The 24,007-nt window shown below is 37.7% G+C and overlaps 1 protein-coding gene across 2 annotated transcripts in view; it reads right to left on the bottom strand.

The window, feature by feature from the left end:
* The window catches only part of LOC121320643 (protein WWC3-like), a 56,170-nt gene that overhangs the window by 25,019 nt on the left and 7,144 nt on the right, over positions 1-24,007 (bottom strand). For both annotated transcript variants that reach the window (XM_041259158.1, XM_041259159.1), the window contains exons 2-5: positions 9,424-9,533; positions 7,918-8,121; positions 6,425-6,501; positions 5,637-5,716 (exon numbers count right to left, since the gene is read on the bottom strand). In XM_041259158.1, the coding sequence (XP_041115092.1) occupies positions 5,637-5,716; positions 6,425-6,501; positions 7,918-8,121; positions 9,424-9,533 (471 nt within the window). The remainder of the gene's footprint in view (positions 1-5,636; positions 5,717-6,424; positions 6,502-7,917; positions 8,122-9,423; positions 9,534-24,007) is intronic.

The following is a 24,007-nucleotide window of genomic DNA, read 5'->3' as shown; positions in this document are numbered from 1 at the left end:
AGCACATGTAGCTGAGACTGGGTTCAGTGAAAACCCATCACCAAATACATAGAGCAATAAGCATATGGCTGTGAATTTCAAATAAACAGAACTGCTGTTTAACATTAGTAAACAGCATATGTTAAAACAAGAAAAAAATATCCTTAAACGTCTATCATACTACAGCAGTGCAATATTTATTCTCCCTCTGTTACCCATTGGAATTCACTTTTGCACTTGGCCACCATACAAGTTTACAGCGACTCCTGGTGGCAAAGGCTGAAAGTGAGTTGACCAAAGCTAAACAATAGCGCCCCCTCTAAATTCCACTGCACCCACAGGCCTAACTACTGCCTGAATCAATAAGACTTTTGTTGGTTCACTACTTACTATACTGAGAGGAACAGTAGTTCCCCACGCCAAGTTTTCAGCAAGAACTGCCACAGACTCTATACCGCAAGGACAGTTTACGTGTTTTCAGGGTATTGGCACAGCAAAAGTAAATCAGCCAAAAGCACCAATGGTTTCTTGAAACTTGGATTGTGTTTTTGATATCTCCACTTTAAATGGCTGGGCACTTCTGATAACTTGCGCCGTTTCAGATTTGGGACACAACCTAGCCTGGCCTGACCAGTAGCACTGGACAGCTATAACCTTGTGTAGAACACTCATAGTTTATCAAGTAGCAGTCCATGAACTAGCATGTCAGGTCACTTGCAGTACTAATTAATCTTACTCTTACTTTTGAGGAATTCTTGGGCTGCCTATTCTACATGCTATCTGCAAACATACTTTCCTTTCTTAATGTTTTTAGCATAGATTAAAGCTTGTGAACATTGCACTTACAATTATATTATTTGTGTAAGACAAGTAATTAACTGAATACGAAAATATTTTGGTTTGCTCCAGACCCCTAATTTCCTTGGCTTTTCCCACTCAGAGCGAACCAAACCAAGTGTATCAAGGCCATTATCTACAGACACTCCTGTGATAGTAACAGGTCAGATGCCTGCTTTAGCTGCAGGGGCTGATTTATGAATTTGTAACAGGCTAAAACATTTTGTATCATAGTTAGATTAATTAGCTATCTGTTGTTATTTCTTGATTATTAAAATCACAAAAAAATAAAATTTCAATAAATCCCATCAAAAGAAATCAGTATGCTTCATATTTCAGTGACAGCAAGTCAGTGAAACAGTTCTATTTATATTGTTATTTTTATCTTCCACATTCTGTAGAAACTTTACTTCTGCTTCACTGCCAACCCCCAAAAAAACCCTCCCTTAAACTCCAGGCCCTATATCCTGAAAGAATGGAAAGTTCTGTGGTGGCTGCTGCCTTTTACATCATCGCTGCTGGCACTAGGCCCTGGCCTGACCACAGCCTATTTCCTGCAGGCCTTCCATCAACAGCAGGTACTGTTGGAGCAGCCAGCTCTTCAAGGAACCCTGCCCCATCCCAGGCAACAATCCCAGCTTTGTTTCCACACCGGGGCTGTATATTTTTTCTATCAAAACTTGGTCCTATCTACTATTTTCATGTGGGTTTGTGCCTCGTGTCATGTACGAAATCCCAGGCCCTGATAGGGTAGTATATCAGCTAACAATAACATTCTCTTCTGGAAGCTACAGTACGTAAAGGACAGATTTCTACGGATTGAAAAAGTGCAAAAACCTAAACACAGAAGGTAGTCGACAAAAGGGGGAATGCTGAATTACTCCTGATAAAGTGTCCCAGTATAAAAAAAATAAATAAAAATATAATAACAATTTCTAACTTTATAAATTAGGTGAATGTGGTTATTTTCTCTATGACAACAGGCATAAAAAGTATTGTACACACGAAAGAAAGAAAGCTATATTTTAGACCCTGGTTTGGTTCTATTTTCCAATTTTGACAAATTATACTTCTTAGGAATGGGCATGTAATATCAAATACTGGCCTTATTCCATCTGATAACCACATTTATTATATCGGTTTTAGATTGGCAACCAAAATCCTCCCAGGGTTTATCTACCAGTCTCTAAACTCTGTTTTAGAAACATGTTTTTTTTGTTTTCAGAAAGAAAATACTCTGCAGAAGAATGTATACATTTAAGGTCATTCATTTCCACTTCCTCCCTTGTTTATTATCAAAGGCTAGGGTTCAGTTCTCACACATATCTCTCTTCCAGCTTTAGTACGTGTAGCTCCCACAGTCGCTCGCTTCAAATCAACTCTCAAGACCAACTTGTTCTCTCTTGCTTTCAATGCTCTTTAAGCCCGATATCTGTTAACTGTTGTCTAAATTGATATTTCAGGTTTTTCACTCCATCTTATTTGTATGACTCTGTATGACACACTCATCCACAATGTTTAGAATTCACATCCTAGCCTTGTATTTAATGTAACATACCCGTATTGAATGTACTGGCATTGTTTTTTACTGTTTGTATTTAATGTATTATGCCATGTATTTCACTGTATTTAATGTATTATGCATTGTTCTTCACTATCTTGTAACAACCTTTGTGATGGTGGTCGACTATGAAAGGCACTATGTAAAATAAAGATTGATTGATTGATTAATTGATTGACATATAGATATACTGCAGTTGCTGCAATACTAGCTATTTTAGTATAAAAAGTATGTGAGATGTCTATTCATAGTGTGTTAAGCCATGGGAATGGGGAATATTGTACTTTATCACCTTTATACTGTGGTATACTAGCATAGCAAAAGTGTGGAAGCATGGTAAAGCACAGGTAAGTATGATAAAGTACTGTAACATCCATGGTTAACCACGTTAAAATGTTTTCATATTTATGAGGGCTGTAGCCAGCCATGAAAAAAATCACAGAGGCACTTACAGTAAGTAAATAAACAGTAAAGATTATGAAGAGCACAAAGGCTATAGATATGGCATGCATTTTTTTTTTTTTTTTTGCAGTTTCACGTTGCACATTTTTCGAAATAAAGACACGTGTAAAAAGGACCTAACGGATTCGACCTGGATTTTAACCGATGCCCGTGCCGCAGCTGGCTACGACTTGATATCTTTACCCTCAAAACTAGAAATGGGAGATATATATAAGAATATATATATATATAGATATATATATAATATATGATATATATATATATATCGGGTGTAAATATGAAGCCGCTACCTTAAATGATGTCTGAGATACATTGCGACTCTTTAACACTGTTGCAACAGCAGCTGTGTAAAATTATTGACACCAAAGGGTTACTTTTTCTTGTACGACATTCTGAGTCAGAATATACACTTACTTTCTAATCACCCTGTATATCGAGTATGAAGCCAATATATCAAAAAGTCACATTACTCTAATATGGCGGCCATCTTAATTGACAGGTATAAACATACAGCATGCTTAATTAATAATGCTTTTAAAGCTTTACCCAGATCTGCAACAAGCAATCACATTTGTGTCCCGTTTGATTACGATGCAGTTAAAAAGCTCTTTGTGGTAATCTATAACACTGTGTGCCTACTGTATTTAAGATGGAGAAACACAATTCCTACTGTTGCTCTAATCTGATATTATCTTGGAGATAAGGCAGCTCTTTTGGACTCGGGACATGCTGTGGAATTTGCAGCAAGTCAAGGTCTTGTTTTTCCAACTATTTTGCCGTATAGCATACTTCCTATTCAAGACTAGCCTTGGCTTCCACATATTAACGATGCATACCCTTCCTGACGTGTAGCCCTGCTTCCAAATTAAAATCAGCAACTTCCCATCAGCATTCTGGGTAGTGCTGGCCTTTGCATCCAAACAAATTCCATTGGAAAAAACTTTTGTAGTAATCATCAAAATGTTCTGAGAGGAAGCTACAGCTATGGCCAAGTTATTCATCACCTAGAATTGTAGGACTGAGACATAATTAAAATAATAAATAAACAAAATTGTGTGTGTGTGTGTGTGTGTGTATATAACAAATTTAGATCTTTCATTCAACATTGTGTAATCAAATAACCTACGAAATGATATTGCAAAATTCTACCGGAAGCCATAATAGTAGTACTGTATTTCATGTTAGATTTTAAAATGTCAATTTTAAAAATCTGTCAGTTTTTCGTTAAGTATATGGAAAACTACAAAGCGGTATTTAATTCAATATGTTAACATAACATTATTCAGCAGGGTTCGTTCGACTTTACGAAGTAAAATGTGTTCATTCAATAGGGTGGCCATAGCTCTACAGCGTCAGGGTTTCTCAGTCTTTACCTGGCCTTCTAAGCACTCTCCAAGGAGGAAGGACATTCTGTAGCTGCAGCTGAAACCTCTTTTAGGAAATGTAAACCAGCAGGAATGTCAACCAGGTCTGGTTACTTTATACTACACTACATTTTGGCAAATTGTTTCTTGGTAAAGGCTGTGCAGGCTTCCATAAAAACTCCTTTTTTGTGGTTTATTTATTTACCATTGGGAAAGCCCGACTGAATCATCTGTCTAAACTGATCCAAGCTCTACGTTGTATCATGAAAGATGGACTTTAACATCTCTATGACATAATGGTGATGGCAGGCTGAGTTTGTATGGGATTGAGCAAGGGCACAATTTTTCTACCACTGTACGTTATCCTTTCCTTAGCGCTGGATACAGCTTTTAAAGCAGAAACAGAAGAGAACAGAAGCAGTACTCTGCTGCAGTCAACAGTAAACCCTGTACAATCTGGTGTTACTTGGGATCAAAAAAATCCTACTGGATTAGACAGTGTACCGGACTACAAAGTTACTGTAAAAAATTGTATTCTCTACCTTAAAGGTAAAATAACATATCTGATCATTTTATTACTGTACATACTGTTTAAACCATTTCCATAGAAAGATGTTCTGCTAGTATTGCATGCAGGACTCCACTGCTTTCTGCTGGCATTCAGGTTTTCTCCATATTGTTTTTAAGTAGGCATCTTGTTATCAGAATGTTTTTTTTTTTGGTTGGTATGTATTTCCTGTTTGACAACTGCACAATTCAGAATGGCACAGACAGGACATGAGTGAGAATGGGCTACTTAGGTCTCTTTGTATTATTGATTGCACTATTGAGATGTAACTGTGCTGGCCCTGTGGGCACAAAGTGAATAAACTAACCTGAGCAAAATATCATGGCAGATTCAAGAGAGGACATCAACCTGTTCATTTCAATAGGGATTTGGTCAGGACTAAGAAATCATGCCAAATTATACAGAATGCCAGTACGTAGAGGAGCTGGATTAGACAGGCATTACTCTACTATAAAAACTACTGTTTTTGAAAGCTACTGGTATTTTTTTTTTTTTTTGGGGGGGGGTAACTACTGTACTGTAAACAAGGATAAGGGGGCAGTACAAATTACACTGGGGCATTTAAGGGTAGGGTAATTAATTGAGGCAATTCATATCTGTAAAACGATGTTCATAGTTCTAAGGTAAAACTATATGAAACTTAGTCAAGTAGACAAGTTTTTGGCTAGTGTCGTCCTCTGTACATTCCTGAAGGCACTAACGGAAACGTTTGTCTGCTTTACTTAGTTTTTTAAAATTGTTACAAACTTCTGCTCCTCAATTAGACTGCTGACATAAACAAGCTATCAGGAATAATGAGAGGAAGTTGGAGAATGAAGCGGGGGGGAATTGTCAAAGAACAATAGTTACACAGTGCAGCACTCACTCTTGCAGAGTCTCCACTCCCATTTCCTTGTACTGCAGCTCCTGCTTCATCTGGACCAGCTCCTGTTTCAACCTGGAGAGCTGGAAACAAAACTCAGCATTCACTACCACCACAACAAGTTACAGGACCTGCAGCTTTCTAAATTGATTAATTATTTCTTCAGCCACAAGACCTGAGAGATGTGCTGTAACTGTTCTGCTCTTCAGTTCTAGTTGCCAGTTACAGACATGTTTATACCAAGCTAGGTCTGCCAAAGAGCCTTTGGTAAGCACCATCTTATTTACAAAGTAGGTGTTCTCTAGATGGTGTGGTCACTTACTCCTCTAGCTTGGGGTATATATGTCTGTGGCTAGTAACAAGAGCTTAAGAGCAGCTTCTAAACACAGGTCAAAGCATCTTAGCACAGACTGTATCAAAAAGTAAAAAGCACAGTATTTCAGTAAATGAGTCACTCGATTTAAAAATAAATAGCATAATGTATCTAAGTTAATTTATAAAAAAGAAATATATACCAATGTTAATCTTTAAAAACTGTTCACTGTCAAAAAAAAAAAAAAAAGCCCAGAGTTTGTACTGGAGCAAAGTAATTGTAAACATTGCCCATTATCTTTTTGCCATACTATAGAGTTCAGCAACTTTCCAAAAACACACAGAACTAATTTCCTGCTCTAAAAGACAAACAACTTCCTCCAATTTAAAAAGCCACACCTGAACTGACACTACAAGCAGAGTACAAGGTTTGGGATCTGACGTACACAGAGCATTGTTCCAAGGTGATAAGGACTTACCCGTTCCCGCCTGCGAGCTATTTCCGCTTTTATTTGGTCAGGGTCATACTTTTTATTTGAAGAAGAGCCAGAGAATGCTATGAGGAAGAGGAAAAAGAGGTCAGTTGCATTGAAACCCAACACTCATTCTGTTCATATTTTATTCCCAGATACTCAGACAGGCGTAAATCCACAGATTCTCCACAAAAAGTCCTTAAGCCTCAGCTATGTGTTGCAGAATTAAAATCTCCAGGAACAAGTTAATAAGTGACTACATTAACAAGAATAAGAAAAAAGCTATTGCAACACAGTCTCTATTGTCTAACCACAAAAAAACTCATCACCATAATATATATATATAGACACACACACACACATATATGATAGTAAATACGTGTTTGGCTTGATATGTTAAGTGACCAGGAAGGATTTCTGTGACCAGTGGTAGATCTAAAATACACTTATCCTTAACTACCAGATTCTGCTGAAAGTGAAACATTTTTCACCAGTAATTTCCAGCTTTTAATAACCATGCGCAAATAACGCCTGGGGGAGAATATCATGGCTCATATAAATGCAACAAATACTTAGATGTAGTTGCTCTATGCATTGAATGACTCAAACAATTGCTTGCACCATCAATCATGAAGGTTCAGATGACAAAGACATGGATTACAGATCAGATGATACAGTCTGATTGATTTATTCTAGCGTTTATTCTGTTTTTTCATGACGTGCTTTTGCACTGCACACTATAGCTTTAAAGTTTAATGTTTGTTTTGTGAAAACATTTTAAAATGACTAGACAGTGGACATAATGCAGCAACTTTGAATTTTACTGCACCAGTCAATAAATATGTTAACTGCACTTGATTCTTTAGCGTGACTGTGTGCTATGCTTTACATTTCAATTTTAAGCATGCTTAATTGTAAATGTAATCTACCTACCGAATGTTAATAATGCCTGTAATGTTGCCCCTGCCTGAGTCAATGCATCCTTATTAACCTCACATAACACAAGGCAGTAAAAAGTGCAGATTGTGACCCTTTTGGCAAACTGGGCACTTATTCAGAAGAAACTGAGATGAGACCACATACTGTACTAGAGGCCCTCACTAGCCACAAGTACAACATTAATTATAATCACTAACATCATTAACTTAATTAAAACAGGAAAACTGGTTGTGAAATGGTTCATATACTAACCACTGAGTAACTCTGTGCTCACAGCTCTATTATTGTGTGCCTCTATGCACTATGCTATGGTTGGCCTTCTAAGAGCTCATTAAGTTCTTCTGGCAGCTCAAACTGTGCAACATGATTATGTTCTATGCACAGCATGACATCAACACACAGAACAAGATGTACAGAGCTGGAATTCCAACAAATCCTTTACAGGGATCGGACGATTTATCATACATGATTCATAATGGGGATCAGAACTACTTCACTACTTGTTTGACTGTGCAAGCTGAGCTGCAGTAAACACAGTGACTAAAGTGAGAAGCACTTACAGCTGATATGGGAGCGAATGTCCTCCTCTGCCAGCTCGTGGAGCTGCAGGTACTCCTGCCGGGCCAGCTCCAAGCGCTGCTGCTTGATCAGATAGATCTCTTTCTTGGCATCGAGAGCCTCCTTGGCCACCACCAGATACTCCTTCAGCATGCGCTCCTGTTCCTGGCGCCATAGTGTTCGTGGGTCTTCGATCTGGGTGATTTCTAGGGGAAAGGGAGTTGCTAGAAGTACAGAACTGTGCAAGAACCATTCAAACTCCCCAGTTTGAGGATTGGTTTATTTGTTTGGCCCTCTGTCACAGCCCAATAGCACCAGAAGAAGCCTGGTTATGGAATCAGTATAAATTAGGAGTTATTCTTTAATAACCTTGTCAGATATATTAACAGTTGAAGAGAAATTAGGCGCAACTACCCTCAAGTTTCTTCCCTAACCCAATGGGAGTGCAAAAGTCATTGCAGCATTCCCTCTGGACCCTCAGCCAACAGACAAGGAAAAATAAAATAACACTACTTATTCCTGAAGTACCTTTAAAATGCATTTATCATCTGTAAACACCTTGTTTATCACAGTGTATTTGCTCTATAACAAAACTTCCATCTGTTCTGCAGGCCAATCAGACATGTTACTGTGTGAACTTCTACAATCAGTCAGTATTTGTACACTTAACCGCTTCTGCATGTTTGCACAGCGATTTAGCAGTGATACTGAAAAGCTGTTCCATAACGACCAACAATTTAATTGCAAAGCAAATACGCAGAGAGCTTATTTAAGAGCGAAATAGATTGTTCTCTGGTTCAAGGCCACTCAGAGGTATGGTGAAATATTCATATGACATAACAGGAGCCAAAGAACCATGTACCATACACTCAAACAACAATGGGGGGTCAAGCTGTATTGACAAAGCTTTTTTTCTGGATGAAATCTCAGACTCTCAATGAGCAAAACAAGAAAACATTATGTTACAATGGAATTACAGTTTTTTTTGTTTTTATTTTAACTAGTTTTGCAAGAGATTATTCTGTTTGAATTTGTTTTAGTGCATATATTATATTGTTTGTAAAGATGACCTATTATATGTTTACTATTGGCTAAAGTGGAAGACTGTTACCTTGATGATGGGGGGGGTGGGGGATAGACACAGATGGGTCTGTCTATGCTAATACATCTATCATCTATTTATTGTACCAGAATATAAGGAGCAAGATAGGTTTTTTATTTCAACTAGTTCTATTTCTTTCCTTTTTTTAATTTGTAGAAAAAAATGATTCACTCCCATCATTATTTTAAAGTTATCCACATCACACTGCATCTCTCTGTCTGCAGAGCTGCAATCTAATTCCGTAGGTGCAATATGCAGACTGTAATTGGATGGGGAGGGTGATATGTATAATTCAGGTGCTTCATATATACAGTACAGTAGGCTTGGGATGCAGATATTAAGAATTCCTTTACAGTACCTGTGCAGTGAATTCCACATTCCAAAGAACAGATTGAAGATAACTTACTGTTTATGTGATCAATGTAGTAGATGCCGATTTGTTGATCGTAAACAACTTCCCAGCCTAACGGTAGTTCATCGCCAACACAGTCAGCAAATGTTAAAGGTTTGGTAATTCTGAAATGAAAAGAAAAGTTTAATCTAAGTATACAACAGCACTTCAAATGCAGGGTTTCACAAAGGTCAAAAGACAGCTTGTTTTTTTAACCTCCCACACTATCATTACCAGCTATGTACCACATGGCTAAAAAGAAACCACCAAATTATCTTTAGAAGTACCTGGTGAACATAGCTGTAAAGCCGGGTGCACACCTGAGCAATCAGTTGGGCAACCTGAGAAAAAAAAAAAAAAAAAAAAAAAAAAAAAAAAAAAAAAAAAAAGCAATCAGTTGGGCAACCAAATCGCTCTCGAAATTGCGCAACTTAAAATCACCTGCAACTGCTTTGTCCACATCTGAATAACTAGTTGAGCAACAAGTTTCCCGCGTTTAGAAGTGTGTATTTTTTGGGTTTTTTTTTTTTTTTTTTTCTGGCAATTACACAGACCCTGTTGGTGCTGTCGGTTCTGTCATTATCTTTAGTACACGATGACCTTGCTAATTACCGATGAAGAACTGGTTGTTATAGTTGTTTCATCTGTAGTTATTTTAAATGCGATAGTAAAGGTAGAAGTGAAGCCACGTAAATTCTGGACCTTGGCTGAAGCATCGTTAAACACTGGCATATAGTTTGAAATAGTTAACATCTCTTCACCACAGGAAAGTAAACAGTCTGGAGACTTTACGAACCAATCATATTTTGCAACTGTGCATGTAATAAACATCACTACAAATCGCTCAGCAGATCGCTTGAAAGTAGAGCTTGTCTTTACTGTAAGCAACCAGTTAAGTAACTTCTTGCAACTGGTTGCAGAAACGTCCACACAGAAGCGATTCAGTTGCACGCAACCAAGTTGCCCAACTGATCGCTCAGTTGCAGACCCATCTTAAGATCAATTGTGGATTTATTTGTCATTAAAAGTATCTTTGGGGTGCTAGTTAATGAACAAGCACAGACAGACATTAGCAAACTTCTTTGAACTTTGTTTCTGTGCTTACATTTTAGACTTTGGAATATCAATTTGCAAAATCAATTCCTCTGCTTTAGTTCAGTTTTGCCCCGATGGTCTAGTGACACCACACAGGAAGTGATTAGATACCAGGAAGAAACAGATCATTGTATTTAATTTTTTTTATCTAGTGTTGTGATTAGAAGTCTACGTCTATATACCACAATTTAATAACTCAAAATCTAAAAAAAATAATAACAATTATCTTCAACAGAAGAAAAGGTAGACCAGTGTTAGGTCTGTAAAATGCCAATACCTGGTTATTACTCTTTTAACAATATGCTTATTGTTAGGCTATCAAAGGCACATTTTCATTAATCACCATTAGGGTTGCAATTCGGTTAAGATTGGTTCCATTTTTTTTTTGTCAACTCTTTTGAAATTAAAGTTTAAAACGTGAAAAAACAAATTGCATTTGTGCAAGGGAACAAGACAAGTAACCTTAATACAGTCTTATTGCATCCCTAATTCCAGTGCAGTGTACAATTAGACATAATGTGGTAAAAATAAAATAACGTATTAATAGACATTAGACTTATTTATTAATTTCCTGGTACTCCATCCACCAGCTCCAGCTTTTTACTTCTTAGGATGCATTCTTTTAACAAAAGGTTTCAGTTAAGGTGCGCAGACTGAGTGTTTGCATATGAAAACAGCCCTAGACACCTACACACAATGACGAAGTATGAAGCCGCAGTTATCCCTACTGAGGGCTGTCAGAATCAATTATGCAAGACTTGTCATAACTTTCGATTTACGTTATCATATTACAAATTATTAGGGTAAGTTAATATGAACTGTGGATATGCAGAAAAGTGTGGGTTAAAGAGGGTTATTCCACTGAGATTTCTTGTGATGACTAATGTGCTGGGCACGATTCCTGATCAGCAAGCGAAACACACAGGCAGAGTGCGAGACATCTGCTAGTTAAAGGTGAAACTGAGGAGCCAAGAAAGGTTACAAATTAAAGTTCTCCCTCAGAAGTCAGGGAACTCCGTCACCCACTCAGCTGTTGAAACTAATACAAGCAGACGGTAGCCTGTGAGAAAGGTGATGTACACACTAACCTTCCCTCCCACAACTATTGTAAACTCAGCTTTTATTTAATTTTGAAATGCCACCAATCCTGTTACTGTCTCATTTAAAGAAATATTTTGTCAGGTTACTCTGGTTGGAACAATTCTTTACCCTTTGTCAAGTTTTGGTACGTCAAAGCATGCTCTGGAAAAACACTGCCCCATTCACCAATAGAAAACCTCTCTAAATAAATTTTGAAAAAAAAGACGGGCTGCTAGTACATTCTCCCAACTGGAGACAATGCTCAGTGAACATAGGCTATCAAACAATGTTGCAGAAAGTCAAGTACCACAGAGGCCCACTACATCAGTGTGAGAGTGGTCCCTCTGGACACTGCTTGAACCTCACACTTCTGCACTAGATGAATGGAGGACTTAAAAGGGATGCTTAATATAATTAAAATGTTCCTAATTTTTTATTTCCTATGATCTGTATGATTCTCCAGTGTTGTTTCTGTTGGATCATTTTTTTGCCATACTTACTAAAAAGGCTCCTCAAGGCTGACAATGGGGAAGTGAGGTGGGGGAGCATTACGATGGGCTACGGGACAGCAGTGCTACTATGCTTCCCCAGTATGCTTGAAGAGTCTTTTTAGAAGCATTTTTAGAATATTTTGGAATCTCACAATGCACAAATGTTTGTACAGTAAAGTCTCATTCTGATTGTATTGGAAACCCTACACATTAAATTAAGGTTGCAGTGATAGGGATTTTGGGTACATCATGTAGTCAATCTTCTCCACAAGTCACTGAAGACAGTAAGCTTAACATTCTACTTACTGTGGCATGGAAATGGTTAATTGCCCAGCCCTGCCAATTCAGCAGTTTGAAAAGACATTTTTTAAACTGCATTATTTTCCTCAATTTCCTCTTCTATTGTGACATGCAATCAAATTTTCCAGAAAGTATACATGTGTTTTCAATTAAGAGGAATGTTACAAAATAGTTTCGCAGGGAAGTGTCTGGGGAGAGGCCTCCAGTGCCTGGTAGCTCGACTGAATAGTGTCATAGAACAGGCACACGCATGTGCTTTTATACAAGAACACTGGGATAAATCAGGGTTAAATGAACTAGGACAAGGAATGCACTGTGGATTACAAGATGGGGAGATGAGTTTGCAGGAACACAAGAAACAGCGAGTCTTGGGACTCAAAAACAATGAGAATTGCCATAAAGAGATTTTTTTTATTTATTTTTTTATGAGCAGATCAGACGATGAGCATGCTAGTTGATTTAGTTTGCAACCAGTAGCAGAAAGTCAAGTTAGTTGATCCAATGGCTCGATAATTAGGCCACAGAATTGCAGGGTTCACTTCAGCACTCATTAAACTGTACACGTAATCACGTTGTGCTTTTGAAATAATGGCCTACAGAAACTGAAGCATCCCCTTTGCTGTGCTTGAATTTAAGTGGCCCTATCTGTTTCTGCTGATTCACAGAGGTCTATTGATAACCACAGTGCCCAATGCATGCTATCATTAACTTGTATAAAACCTAGTGTGGTAGAACGACTAGGTCATACAGTACAGTTCAGTGCACAAAAACAAACAAAAAAAATAAATTTGAAAAATGTATTCTGATTTTAAAATGTCTAGTAAACATAGTTTTCAGAAAACATATTGAAATACTATTATTGTTTTAAACAGTTTAACATAAAAAAGGGAAGTTTAAGGGAAAGTAATATCCTGATTTGGTGTTCTGCTAAAATTTATATATATATATATAACAAGGGTTGTGGGGATGATTTTTATTTGTTGACTTGCCCCATCTTTTTTTGGTAAAACATATTCACTTTTTGAAGATCTTACATATCATTAATTAGATTAGGTCTGAAAATTTCCCTTCAGAGAAAACACCAATGAGAGATCCTGTTTGGATCTTTCAAACAGGCCCCAGTAAATGTATAACGACTCAGAACTATTAAAAACAACACTGCAACTCCACAAGTAATGATTATGTTACCTGTCCAAACACTACACGAGCCTTCTGACCCATGTATAGAATCTGAAACATCTACTGACAACAGCCAGCATTTAAGTCAATTATTGCAACCTGAGACACACAAATCACATACGAGGAACTTGACTCACACATGATTGTTAACCCCTCTGACATACAGAAGTGATGGCTTCACTAAGGCTCACATTCCATTGCTCTTGAAAGAGTCACTGACTCTCTTCATCAGCATACAGTATGCTGCTGAAGAAACCATTCTGAGAGTCTCAGAGACTGACCTGAAGCCTTGGTGCATTATCAATACACTTCCGTGAGGACAAATACTAATGTGTGTAATGATTAGGGTTTAATTGAGTGTTTCCATGTCCTGGCAACTTCAATACTAGGTCAAGATTATGTTAAGCTGTTTTCCCCCATCTAAAAGTTAATAAAACATCACATAGGTTTATGGTAATGTTCTTTTCTAGATTTGCTGCACTGCCATAAAAAAAAACCTGTTGTCATGAATGTAGTTTGGGAACTGTGGTCTATTAATTCTTTATTGTTACAACAATAGAACAGAAGTTCAATTGATTTTTGTTTGTACCCAATTGAGTAGGAGGCAAGAAACCAAACACAGTACCACATCTTTCTCAAATCTGTTTCTAGAGATCAATTTTCTATACATTGTCCTTAAATTAAATATCTTTCTAACTAGATTTGTAATAATGGGAGTTTTTATTTCCTTTATAAAAAACTAACTACACTTTGAGGTCAAAGGATTATCAGTTTCAAAATGCCTTAGAGAAAGCGCAGTTAAAGTCACTTTGCCAAGTCTAGATCAGTACAAAGGTCAGCCTTTCCGTTGCTTCAGCTTTCCATTGCCTTGAGTGGGAAATGGTTAACTTTAACGCCTGTGGGTCCTGGCACCATAAGAATGAAAGAGCGTGTAATTCAATCTGAACAAGCCAGTCTGGAAGTTTTAGATTGAGAGGTATCCCCAGTGAATGTTTGTTTTGTTGTTTCCATCTTGTGATACTAGCTCCAGGCTTGCCAAGTGGCATCGCAAGAGGCGTCCAAATAGGATACACAGCACCTCATTCACATGCTGTGTTCTCAATGGAGACAGAGTATACAAACAGACTCCTCCAGGGCACATTTTAGAACCATCAGCTTTTATACAATGTTGTGCAATGTGACCTTTGAATGCAGTCCTGTGTCATCCAGGACCCTTCACACATGACTTAAACTCAAGCATATGACAAACTAGAAATAATTACATTTAATAAGTCTTTAATGCCTTTTTTATGTTATAATGGGTACAGTTGCAGGACGCTGCAGCAAGTTTAAGGACTGCTCTTTTTAAAGACTTAAAATAAATGTTCAGATCCAAACAGTGCTATAAAAATGGAACATACTGCTATCCCTTACTCAAACAGTTAAGTATTTAATGAACTGCAAGCCTTCATTAAACGGTTTTGTAAATATTTAACAGATACTGTAAAGACACTGATAAAAAATTACAAACTGTCACATGCAAGGAGTGGGGACTGCATACCTTCCGAGGTCTGTACAGTGCCTATAGAAAGTCTACACCCCCTTTCAAAATTTTCACCTTTTGTTGTTATAGCCTGGAATTAAAATGCATTACAATAGTTTTTTTTTTTCACTGATCTACACATCCTACCCTACAACTTCCAAGTGAAAAAAATATTCTAGAATTTTGTCAAAAATTAATTAAAAATAAAATCTGAAACAGCTTGATTGGATATGCGTCCATCCCCCTTGTAATAGCAATTGTAAATTCAGGTGTAAACAATCGCCTTCAAAAATCACACAAAGTTAAGTGGCCTCCACCTGTGTTAAATGGAAGTGATTCACATGATTTCAGGATAAATTCAACAGTTCCTGTAGGCTCCCTCTGCTGGGTAGTGCATTTTAAAGCAAAGACTCAACTGGGACAAAATTTGTTGAAAGGCACAGATCAGGGGATGGGTATAAAAAATATCAAAAGGCCTTGAATATCCCTTGGAGCACGGTCAAGACGATTATTAAGAAAATAAGAAGGTGTATGGCACCACCAAGACCCTGCCTAGATCAGGCCGTCCCTCCAAACTGGATGACCAAGTAAGAAGTAGACTGATTAGAGAGGCTACCAAGAGGCCAATGACAACTTTGCAAGAGCTATAGGCTTTTACGGCCAAGTCTGGTCAAAGTGTACATGCGACAACAATATCCCAAGCATTCCACAAATCTGGCCTGTAAGGTAGGTTGGCAAGAAGGAAGTCATTATTCAAGCAAGCCCACACTGAATCCCGTTTGAAGTATGCAAAAAAAAAAACAGAGGAGAGTCTCTACTCCTGTGGCAAAAAGTTTTGTGGTTTGATGAAACTAAACTTTTTGGCCTAAATGCAAAGCGTTATGTTTGGCGCAAACCTAACACAGCACATCACCCAAAGAAAACCATCCCTACTGTGAAGCATGGTGGTGGCAGGCATCATGTTATGGGGATGTTTTCTCAGCAGGGACTGGGGCACTTAAGAACATAAGAACATAAGAAAGTTTACAAACGAGAGGAGGCCATTCGGCCCATCTTGCTCGTTTGGTTGTTAGTAGCTTATTGATCCCAAAATCTCATCAAGCAGCTTCTTGAAGGATCCCAGGGTGTCAGCTTCAACAACATTACTGGGGAGTTGATTCCAGACCCTCACAATTCTCTGTGTAAAAAAGTGTCTCCTATTTTCTGTTCTGAATGGAACTTGTCAGGATAGAAGGGAAAATGAATGGAGCGAAGTACAGAGAAGTCCTTTAGGAAAACATGCTGCCCTCTGCAAGAAAGCTGGGATGGAAGTTCACCTTTCAGCATGACAACAACCCAAAGCACACAACCAGAGCTACACTGGAGTAGCTAAGGAACAAAAAGCTAAAATGTCCTTGAGTGGCCCAGTCAGAGCCCCGACCTAAATCCAATCGAAAATTTGTGGCATGACTTGAAGATTGCTGTCCATCAACACTCCCCAAGGACCTTGACAGAGCTTGAACAGTTTTATAAAGAAGAATGGTCAAATACTGCTAAATCTAGGTGTGCAAAGTTGGTAGAGACCTATCCCAACAGACTCACAGCTGTAATTGCTGCCAAAGGTGTTTCCACCAAGTATTAACTCAGTGTGTGGAGACTTATCCAATTATGATCTTTCAGTTTTGTAATTAATAGAGACATTTTTTTCTCAATAAAAACTTTTTTCCCTTTGTACATAAGTGGAAAAAAATCCTCATTTAAAAGCATGAAACTCTGAGGCACTGACACAACAAAATGTGAAAAAAGTTCAAGGGGGTGTAGACTTTCTATAGGCACTGTATATAATCTGGCAGATTCAGTCACCAGACCAGTCTATTTATAAATATAAAATGCAAGACATTGTTACAAAATAAAGTGATTAAACTGAAAGCAAACCCATAGCTGTGTGGGTCCCTACAATTGGTAAAAAAAAAAGTTGCAGTGACTATACATGCATACATAAAATATATATAAAATATACAGGCTTTTTACTCCAAATTGTTAGTAACACAGTGTTTTTCTGGCTATTACAATTCTAAAATGAATATTAAACCACTTAAGATTACCCTTACCCTTGTAAAGCATTGCACAGCAAAGTAAAAACAACATGGCAAACCATGGTAAGTTACAGCAAACAGATAGTACAAGCTTAGAAAAAGCATGGGAAACCTACAAAATGACCATGTAAACTGAATCTGGTAAACTTTTACAAGGGTACTTATAAACCTGAAATGTCCGAGTTGTTTAGTCCTAATTTGGTAAATGTAATAAGTGCACTGAAACAAAACCATCTAGACCAAGGTCCAATTTGCAAAATCCAATAGTTCAAACTGCATTGTGCAAACCTACAGAAATGATACATGTGTACAGTTGCAATACCTGGACATACTGACTTACACAAACTGATGAGTTCCAAAGCCAGAGCTGATGATAACAATCTTAAAGCAAACAGACTTTGCATTGTTAGCTTTGACACTGTAAACGCTCCTGTTATTTATTGGAGAAAAAAAAAAAAAAAAAAAAAAATCAGTCGAGACATCAGCCCTTCCTGGCATGTTAGGTATTTGGTTTGAATCGGCCTTCAGTTTTTCAACCCATATACAGAGAAGAACAAGTGCATCCTCCTGCCTGCTATGCAACACAGTTCCTATTTATAACGTAGAGATTTACAATTATATTAAAAACGAAGCAGCCGTGCCAAAGATACCCTTCAAAATAAATTAAAAACAGTTTATTCACTTTGTTTTGCTTTGTTTTTACATTCTTCCATATTTTACAATGTTTTCATTCATTATGAATGGTTCTCTGTTCTGTTGCTCCCATATTTTGTTATTTTTTCTCTAAATTTGCCTTCATCTGGCTTTGAGCTGGTCTAGAAAGTGCTGGGACCTCATTTATGCAAATCAGAAAAAAATAGCTCAGTGTTGGATTAACAAAACCTAGAGCTACTAAGAATGACAGCAACATTATAATATAGTAAGGGTGAAACAGGACAACTAAAAGGGCATTTGAAGCGATTTACTTTTTAACAGTATCACTGTTGGTCCAGCTTTTATGTTATGAAAAGCATCTGTTTCTGCATCTTTTCTTTTCAGTAAGCACATATTTCAAGTACAATGTTTGCAGCCTGGTACCTGTACAGTAGGTCACATACTGTATGTTGACTACTGGAGTACTGTGTTACAGACACACTGTACATCATCTACATTTTAGTAAACAGAAAATCTCTACAAAAATATGTTTCAGAGGGGACAGAAATAACAGTTGCGCACTCCCAGTGATAATTTATAAAAGCACTTCACTTCAGAAATGTAGCGCTTAAAAAACAAAAGAAATGCAGACGGTTTAAATTCTGCATAACACGTACGTGCAGTAGTTGTTTTTATCTCAAATTTGCTGCAGCTCAATAAATGGTCTTGAGAACAGTTTTGAAGCAATAAAAGGTGAAATGTGAATCCAACCCACTGGGGCAGTATTAAACAGCACAGCAGCACCATCGCTGTCATGCTCAATTTAATACAAAGACTACATGGCATTCCTGGTGCCAATTAAGTGAGCTACAGCCAGCGTTTCTACATTCCTTATTAGGAATTTGCCTCTAAACATAATATTCCCAGCTAAACTTCATTACAGTACCCAAGAGTCAATATGCTCTATAGTTCTGTTTTCCTTCTTGATCACATTACCAGCAAGACCTTCAGTTTTATACTGGATGTACATAAAGTAGTATAAATCTGAACTTAGAAATTCACAGTGCCTTCCAAGTTATGTCATCTGTATGTAATTTAATTGGGTTTTGAGTAGTGCTATTTTCCTTTTTTTAGCTATGTTGCCATTGGAAACACAGTCACCTTTGATACAAGCTGTTGCTGTGGTAACAGACTTTCCCCAATGCAAATTCCACGGCCTTCATTTTGACTTTTAGATATAGATGAAGTCACTAACTACATTGCTTTATAACCGGTTCCGCAGTAGAAAGGGCCCCCTTATAACAAGGTACAGTAGCACACTGCCTGGAGAACCACTTACCCAATTTGAAGAAACTTGCTATGGACATTCTCTAGCCCCATGTATTTAGTGTATGAAAACGCGGTGGTTTATGTAGGCCAGTATCTGTCAGTCTGTCATTTTTACATGTACTGTACTGTCTCCAGACACCTGTTTATCCAGTTGTGATGAAACTTGCTCTAGAAATTCTTTAGGAACGCAAAAATACAAAACAGGGTGTTCAAATATGACTCCATAGCTGCATGCCATGGGGTGTTCATCACGTGGCAACACTAGCAGAATGGTTCTTAAAGTTTCAGGCTGTGCTGGAATAGTGAAATATATGCACAGGTTGGAACACTTGAGCCAGTGAGATTGCTGCCTCTATTCCTGCCTGAGAATCAGAATCAGAAGTACATGGAAGCTATCTGTCTGGTTTTTGGTATGCAACACTTATATTTTATATATTTTTAGCAAACCACCATATGGATGTGCATGGGTCCATCTGTCTATGTCAAACTTTTCTATGTGCATACAGTGGATAGTGATCTATTTTTCATGTTACTGATACTGCAACTCTAATTTTATATGTCCAGCCGTGACGGGGACGTCTGTCACTGACAGATATGCCATTTGCTTGTTTGTTCTGACACTGTTTAGATCATTAAAATAGACCCCCTTGACAGTTGGGGCTTAACATTTAAAGTAAAAAGCTACAATGCTACATATGTGCCACAAATAACTATCTAATAGCATGGCAATCGTGCCATTTTATCAGTTCTAAAAATGCTGAACCAAGAACGCAATGCCACAACTGTCTCTCTAAATTCCATTCTAAAAACAATCTACCACTTTTAAACTACTTTCAGTGGATTACAATTCTTGTAGATGTCTTAAGGGTGCCACTGATCTTAATTGCAAAGCAGCTGAGCATTTCAAAAAGAACATCATTGTAAATACATACTGACTACAAAAATATGTGAATATTTATATTTGTATGGGGTGTCTGTTATGCAGCAGCAAGAGATGTGAAACAGATTCAACACATGTGGAGTGGCAGGGTTGTGCTAGGGGTTATCACTCCAGCCTGGCAAAAAGCAGCAGCTCATCAAGAAAGATCCTGGACTTTTCCTGCCAGCGATGCAGGCCCAGTATCCAGCACAGCTCCTGTAGTTATAAAACTGTCCCCCGATTTAGATTTAAGAAGGAGTCTACTTGTATCGTATATATTATTATGTACTTTGACTATTGGCATTATGTTTTCTAACACTTGTGTTAAGCTACTGTGAAATGTTTAACAGAGAAACGCTTCTCTGGAGTACTGATTTATTTGTACTACCTTAACTATAATGTGAGCGCGCGCACACACACACACACACACACACACACACACACACACACACACACACACACACTAAACTATTGTCTAAAGACTGAGCTAGAACTTTGAAATTTACAACATATCCTCGGAAAAACACTGGTGGTAAAAAGTTTATGCCTTACACTAACATGTAATGCAAGCAGTTTAAAAGATGTTTTGTTGCACATCCCTAGAAACAGCAGTGGCTCATCAAGTAAGATATTAAAAAAAAAAAAAAAAAAAAAAAAAAAAAAAAACATGAACAGCCACTTTCTCTGAGTACAATATACGTATAAAGCCTTTGTCTGTACTCAGATAAGACATGCTGGTCCATATCAGTGAAATACACAACCTTTATCTTTTTAAAGGCTCAGCTGAATATGTACTGGTATATATAATTCACCAGCTTTTCTTCCAATGAGAAGTGGAAACTGAAGACAAAGAACAATGAGGCCAATGGTCTTGAAAGCTTGTGTATACGAAGTTATAGACATTTTTTCAGCTGATTCAACTAAAAAGTATTAAATAAATAAATAAATAAATAGAATAAATCATTGCTGAAACAGAACTGAAAAAATAAAAAGCAATCTTCTACAATCAATCCACATTTTCTAGGTTGCTACTGTACATTCCTGTTAATGTTGAAGCGTTCCACAGTATGAAATTTGGTGAGTGGAGAGCAATGCTATGAGTGTAAACAGAGGCCATGGTTTTAAGCACATTTTTAAAAAGTGAATGTCTTTCGTCAAAGGGCTCTGGACCAGCTACCTCCTTCACAACAAACGCATTGCCAACCATGGTGATGATCTCATGAACATATATTCACAGCTCCTTCACATTCAGGGGGTTACTGGTTAAAGGAGTGTTGCTGTAATCTGTAACTACAGAACTACAGTCTATCCAACGACAACATCAAAGAGAAGTGAAAGCCATGAAACAGGATGAAAACTGATCAGTCTGACCAATTGTCTTGTAAGAGAACACTACAACCGGTAAAATGGCACACTGTCAAGCGATTTCTTTTTTTTTTTTTTTTTTTAAATAGGAAAGAAGAGAGTCATAAAGTGCTCTCGCTGAAGACTTGTATAGTACTGAGTATTTATTATTCACAAAGTTAATCTTAATCAAATAATGCTCTCAGTGTTTATCTACATACTAATCAATATTAATTCTGCCAGTAGCCAAGTAGATTATATTGATTTATAGTTTGGTCTTTTTTGAAGAAAATCCTAGGACACATTTTGTAATAAGTGGAAAGACAAAAGGAAAACTTTTTTTTGTTTGTTTTGTTCAGTGTGTCCTATTATTTGACCCCCAATTTTCTACCCCGTTTTTTCCCCTCACTGCAGCGATTACCCACAGAGCTCAGAACTGATGGTTCAGTAGACATCCTACGATCCCACAACCATGCCAGCATCCTCTTTTACACCCAGGTGTCCACAGGAGCTCACTAGGTGTCGGGGGAGCAGGGTTCACTGCAGTGCAATGAGGAGAAACTCTCCCTGACGACTTTGTCAACCTAACCCACGGGAGTACCAGAGCCAATGCACCATTCCTTTCAAAGTCCCCACCGAAGGCCGCCGACTTCGCACAGCCAGGATACGAACCTGCGCTCCCCTGACTATGACTCTCCCTGCATGCCACACAGCTGTACTTTTAACTGGATGAGCCACTCAGGGACCACCAAAAGGAACATTTTCAGTATAGAAACTTGCAAGAATCAGTTCAAAATAATTTGTCTCCCCTCTCAGCAATTTTGAAGAATAGTGCCAGATTCTTAAGCATGTGCAAAAAAACCTAAATTGCAGTAACTAGGGGCGACATTTTTTATTAGAGTTGTTTTAACTCTGCCGAGTTATGTAATTTTAGAAACAAAATGGAGCACAACCTTAGTAAATCTAAGCTTTATTTTAGATTTATTATTATTATTTATTATTATTATTATGGTTGAAACGTATTCAGAGGGAAAAGGAAGAAGAAACTGCCATGTTTATTTTCACAAAAAGCAAGTAGATAATCTCTGATTCACAAAACTTTCAGGACCATTTAAAAAGGAATATTTTTAAATATTCTTAGGCTAAACAGTAAAAATAAACTAATAACCCACCCCGAATAAAATAAACTGCTTTAAAGGGTTCAATAAATCAAAAACAGTCCTTCACAAAACATTCATATTTCTTTTTTTGTTTGTTTGTTTGTTTTTTTTTTTTTTTTTTTTTTTCTTTTTTACGAGAGGGGCTGATTATTGTTTGATATTCGATATTAATAGCAAAAAGTAAGAGCAAACAAAGGGACACAAAAACAGGGCCTTTCAGTGAAAAACCTGTGTTTTGAAATGGAGCTCGCTCTTTCCATAATTTAATCTGGTGCAGTTTATTACCACATTCTGTATAAGGGCCTCCTTTGCCAGAGTCACAGCATTACCTTGGCCACTGCATAACAGAGCTAATAATGCGGACCCTTTCATTCCCCAGGGGAACAGGGTGACACGTGGGAACTGTGTCTGTACAGCAGCTTTGTCTAGTGCCTTGGAAAGATCCAGCCTGAGGGTGTTGGTGCAGTAATGCCTGACATGCCACTCATTCCACACGCTGAAAAAATGCTCATTCTTTGTGGGTCACAATGAGACAGAGCCCCGGAGAGCCTGTGTGTCCCAGAGACTTTTCCTCTGCTAACAAAACTGGGTCACTGGTGTCATTTTATCATAACAAGTTGAGGCCAAGCTACACGCCATTTTGTTGTTGTTGTTGTTTTTAATTATTTAAGCGATAGTGCTCGTTGATGAAGGCTCTACCGTGCGTTAGCTGTGGGTGCTAAAGAAAATTAAGGTAAAATTAAACTACCACACGGTATTGTGTTTTTCAAGCGGGCACTATCGCTATTAGAAACCTATTTTTCTCATTATTTTTACACTTTAAAACCTAGAGTTATCTTGAATTTGTAATGATTCACTGGGCACCCTTTCGTTGAGAAAAGTTTTAGCCCTGAAGAAAAAAGTCCCAAAAATGTTCATAAAGAACCACATGCTTAAGGAAAAAAAAAATAATAAATTTATTAAACTATTCACTTTTTACTTGTCAGAGTTGCTTATCGTTTATCTGGGCAGTACCAGACATCTGAATGGTAATAATATTGAACTGTCTGTGTCTCGGTTTGTTGTTGCTTAGGTGGGCCAGAGTGTCCTTGGCTCACCGCGCACCAGCGATAATTGGCCATTCTAAATTGGGAGAAAAAATTTAAATAATTGGCAACTACTAAATAGGCTACAAATCTGTACAGTAGGCTTATACAATATACAGTACAGTCATAAAATCAAATGAATACCTTCTTTTTATTTTATCCTGTTGGCTACCAGTAACACAAAATAAGTCATGCTGCTGCACTGAATACACTGGTGTACAATGCAAATAAAAGACTAGTTAAAACTTGAAACTAAATGATTTTAGCCTACTTAGTAGCCTAGACAATTAACACAAAATAGACCACGGTCCTATATAGATGCTCAGAATGAGCTGGAGGGGTTAGCAGCACATGTGTGCAGTCTATTGCTCCCAACACGTTGGGGAA

Source organism: Polyodon spathula, chromosome 9 (assembly GCF_017654505.1).
Source record: "Polyodon spathula isolate WHYD16114869_AA chromosome 9, ASM1765450v1, whole genome shotgun sequence".
Lineage (NCBI taxonomy): Eukaryota > Metazoa > Chordata > Actinopteri > Acipenseriformes > Polyodontidae > Polyodon > Polyodon spathula.
Note: the sequence above shows the minus strand (reverse complement) of the source record. Positions and strands in the feature narration are given on the sequence as shown.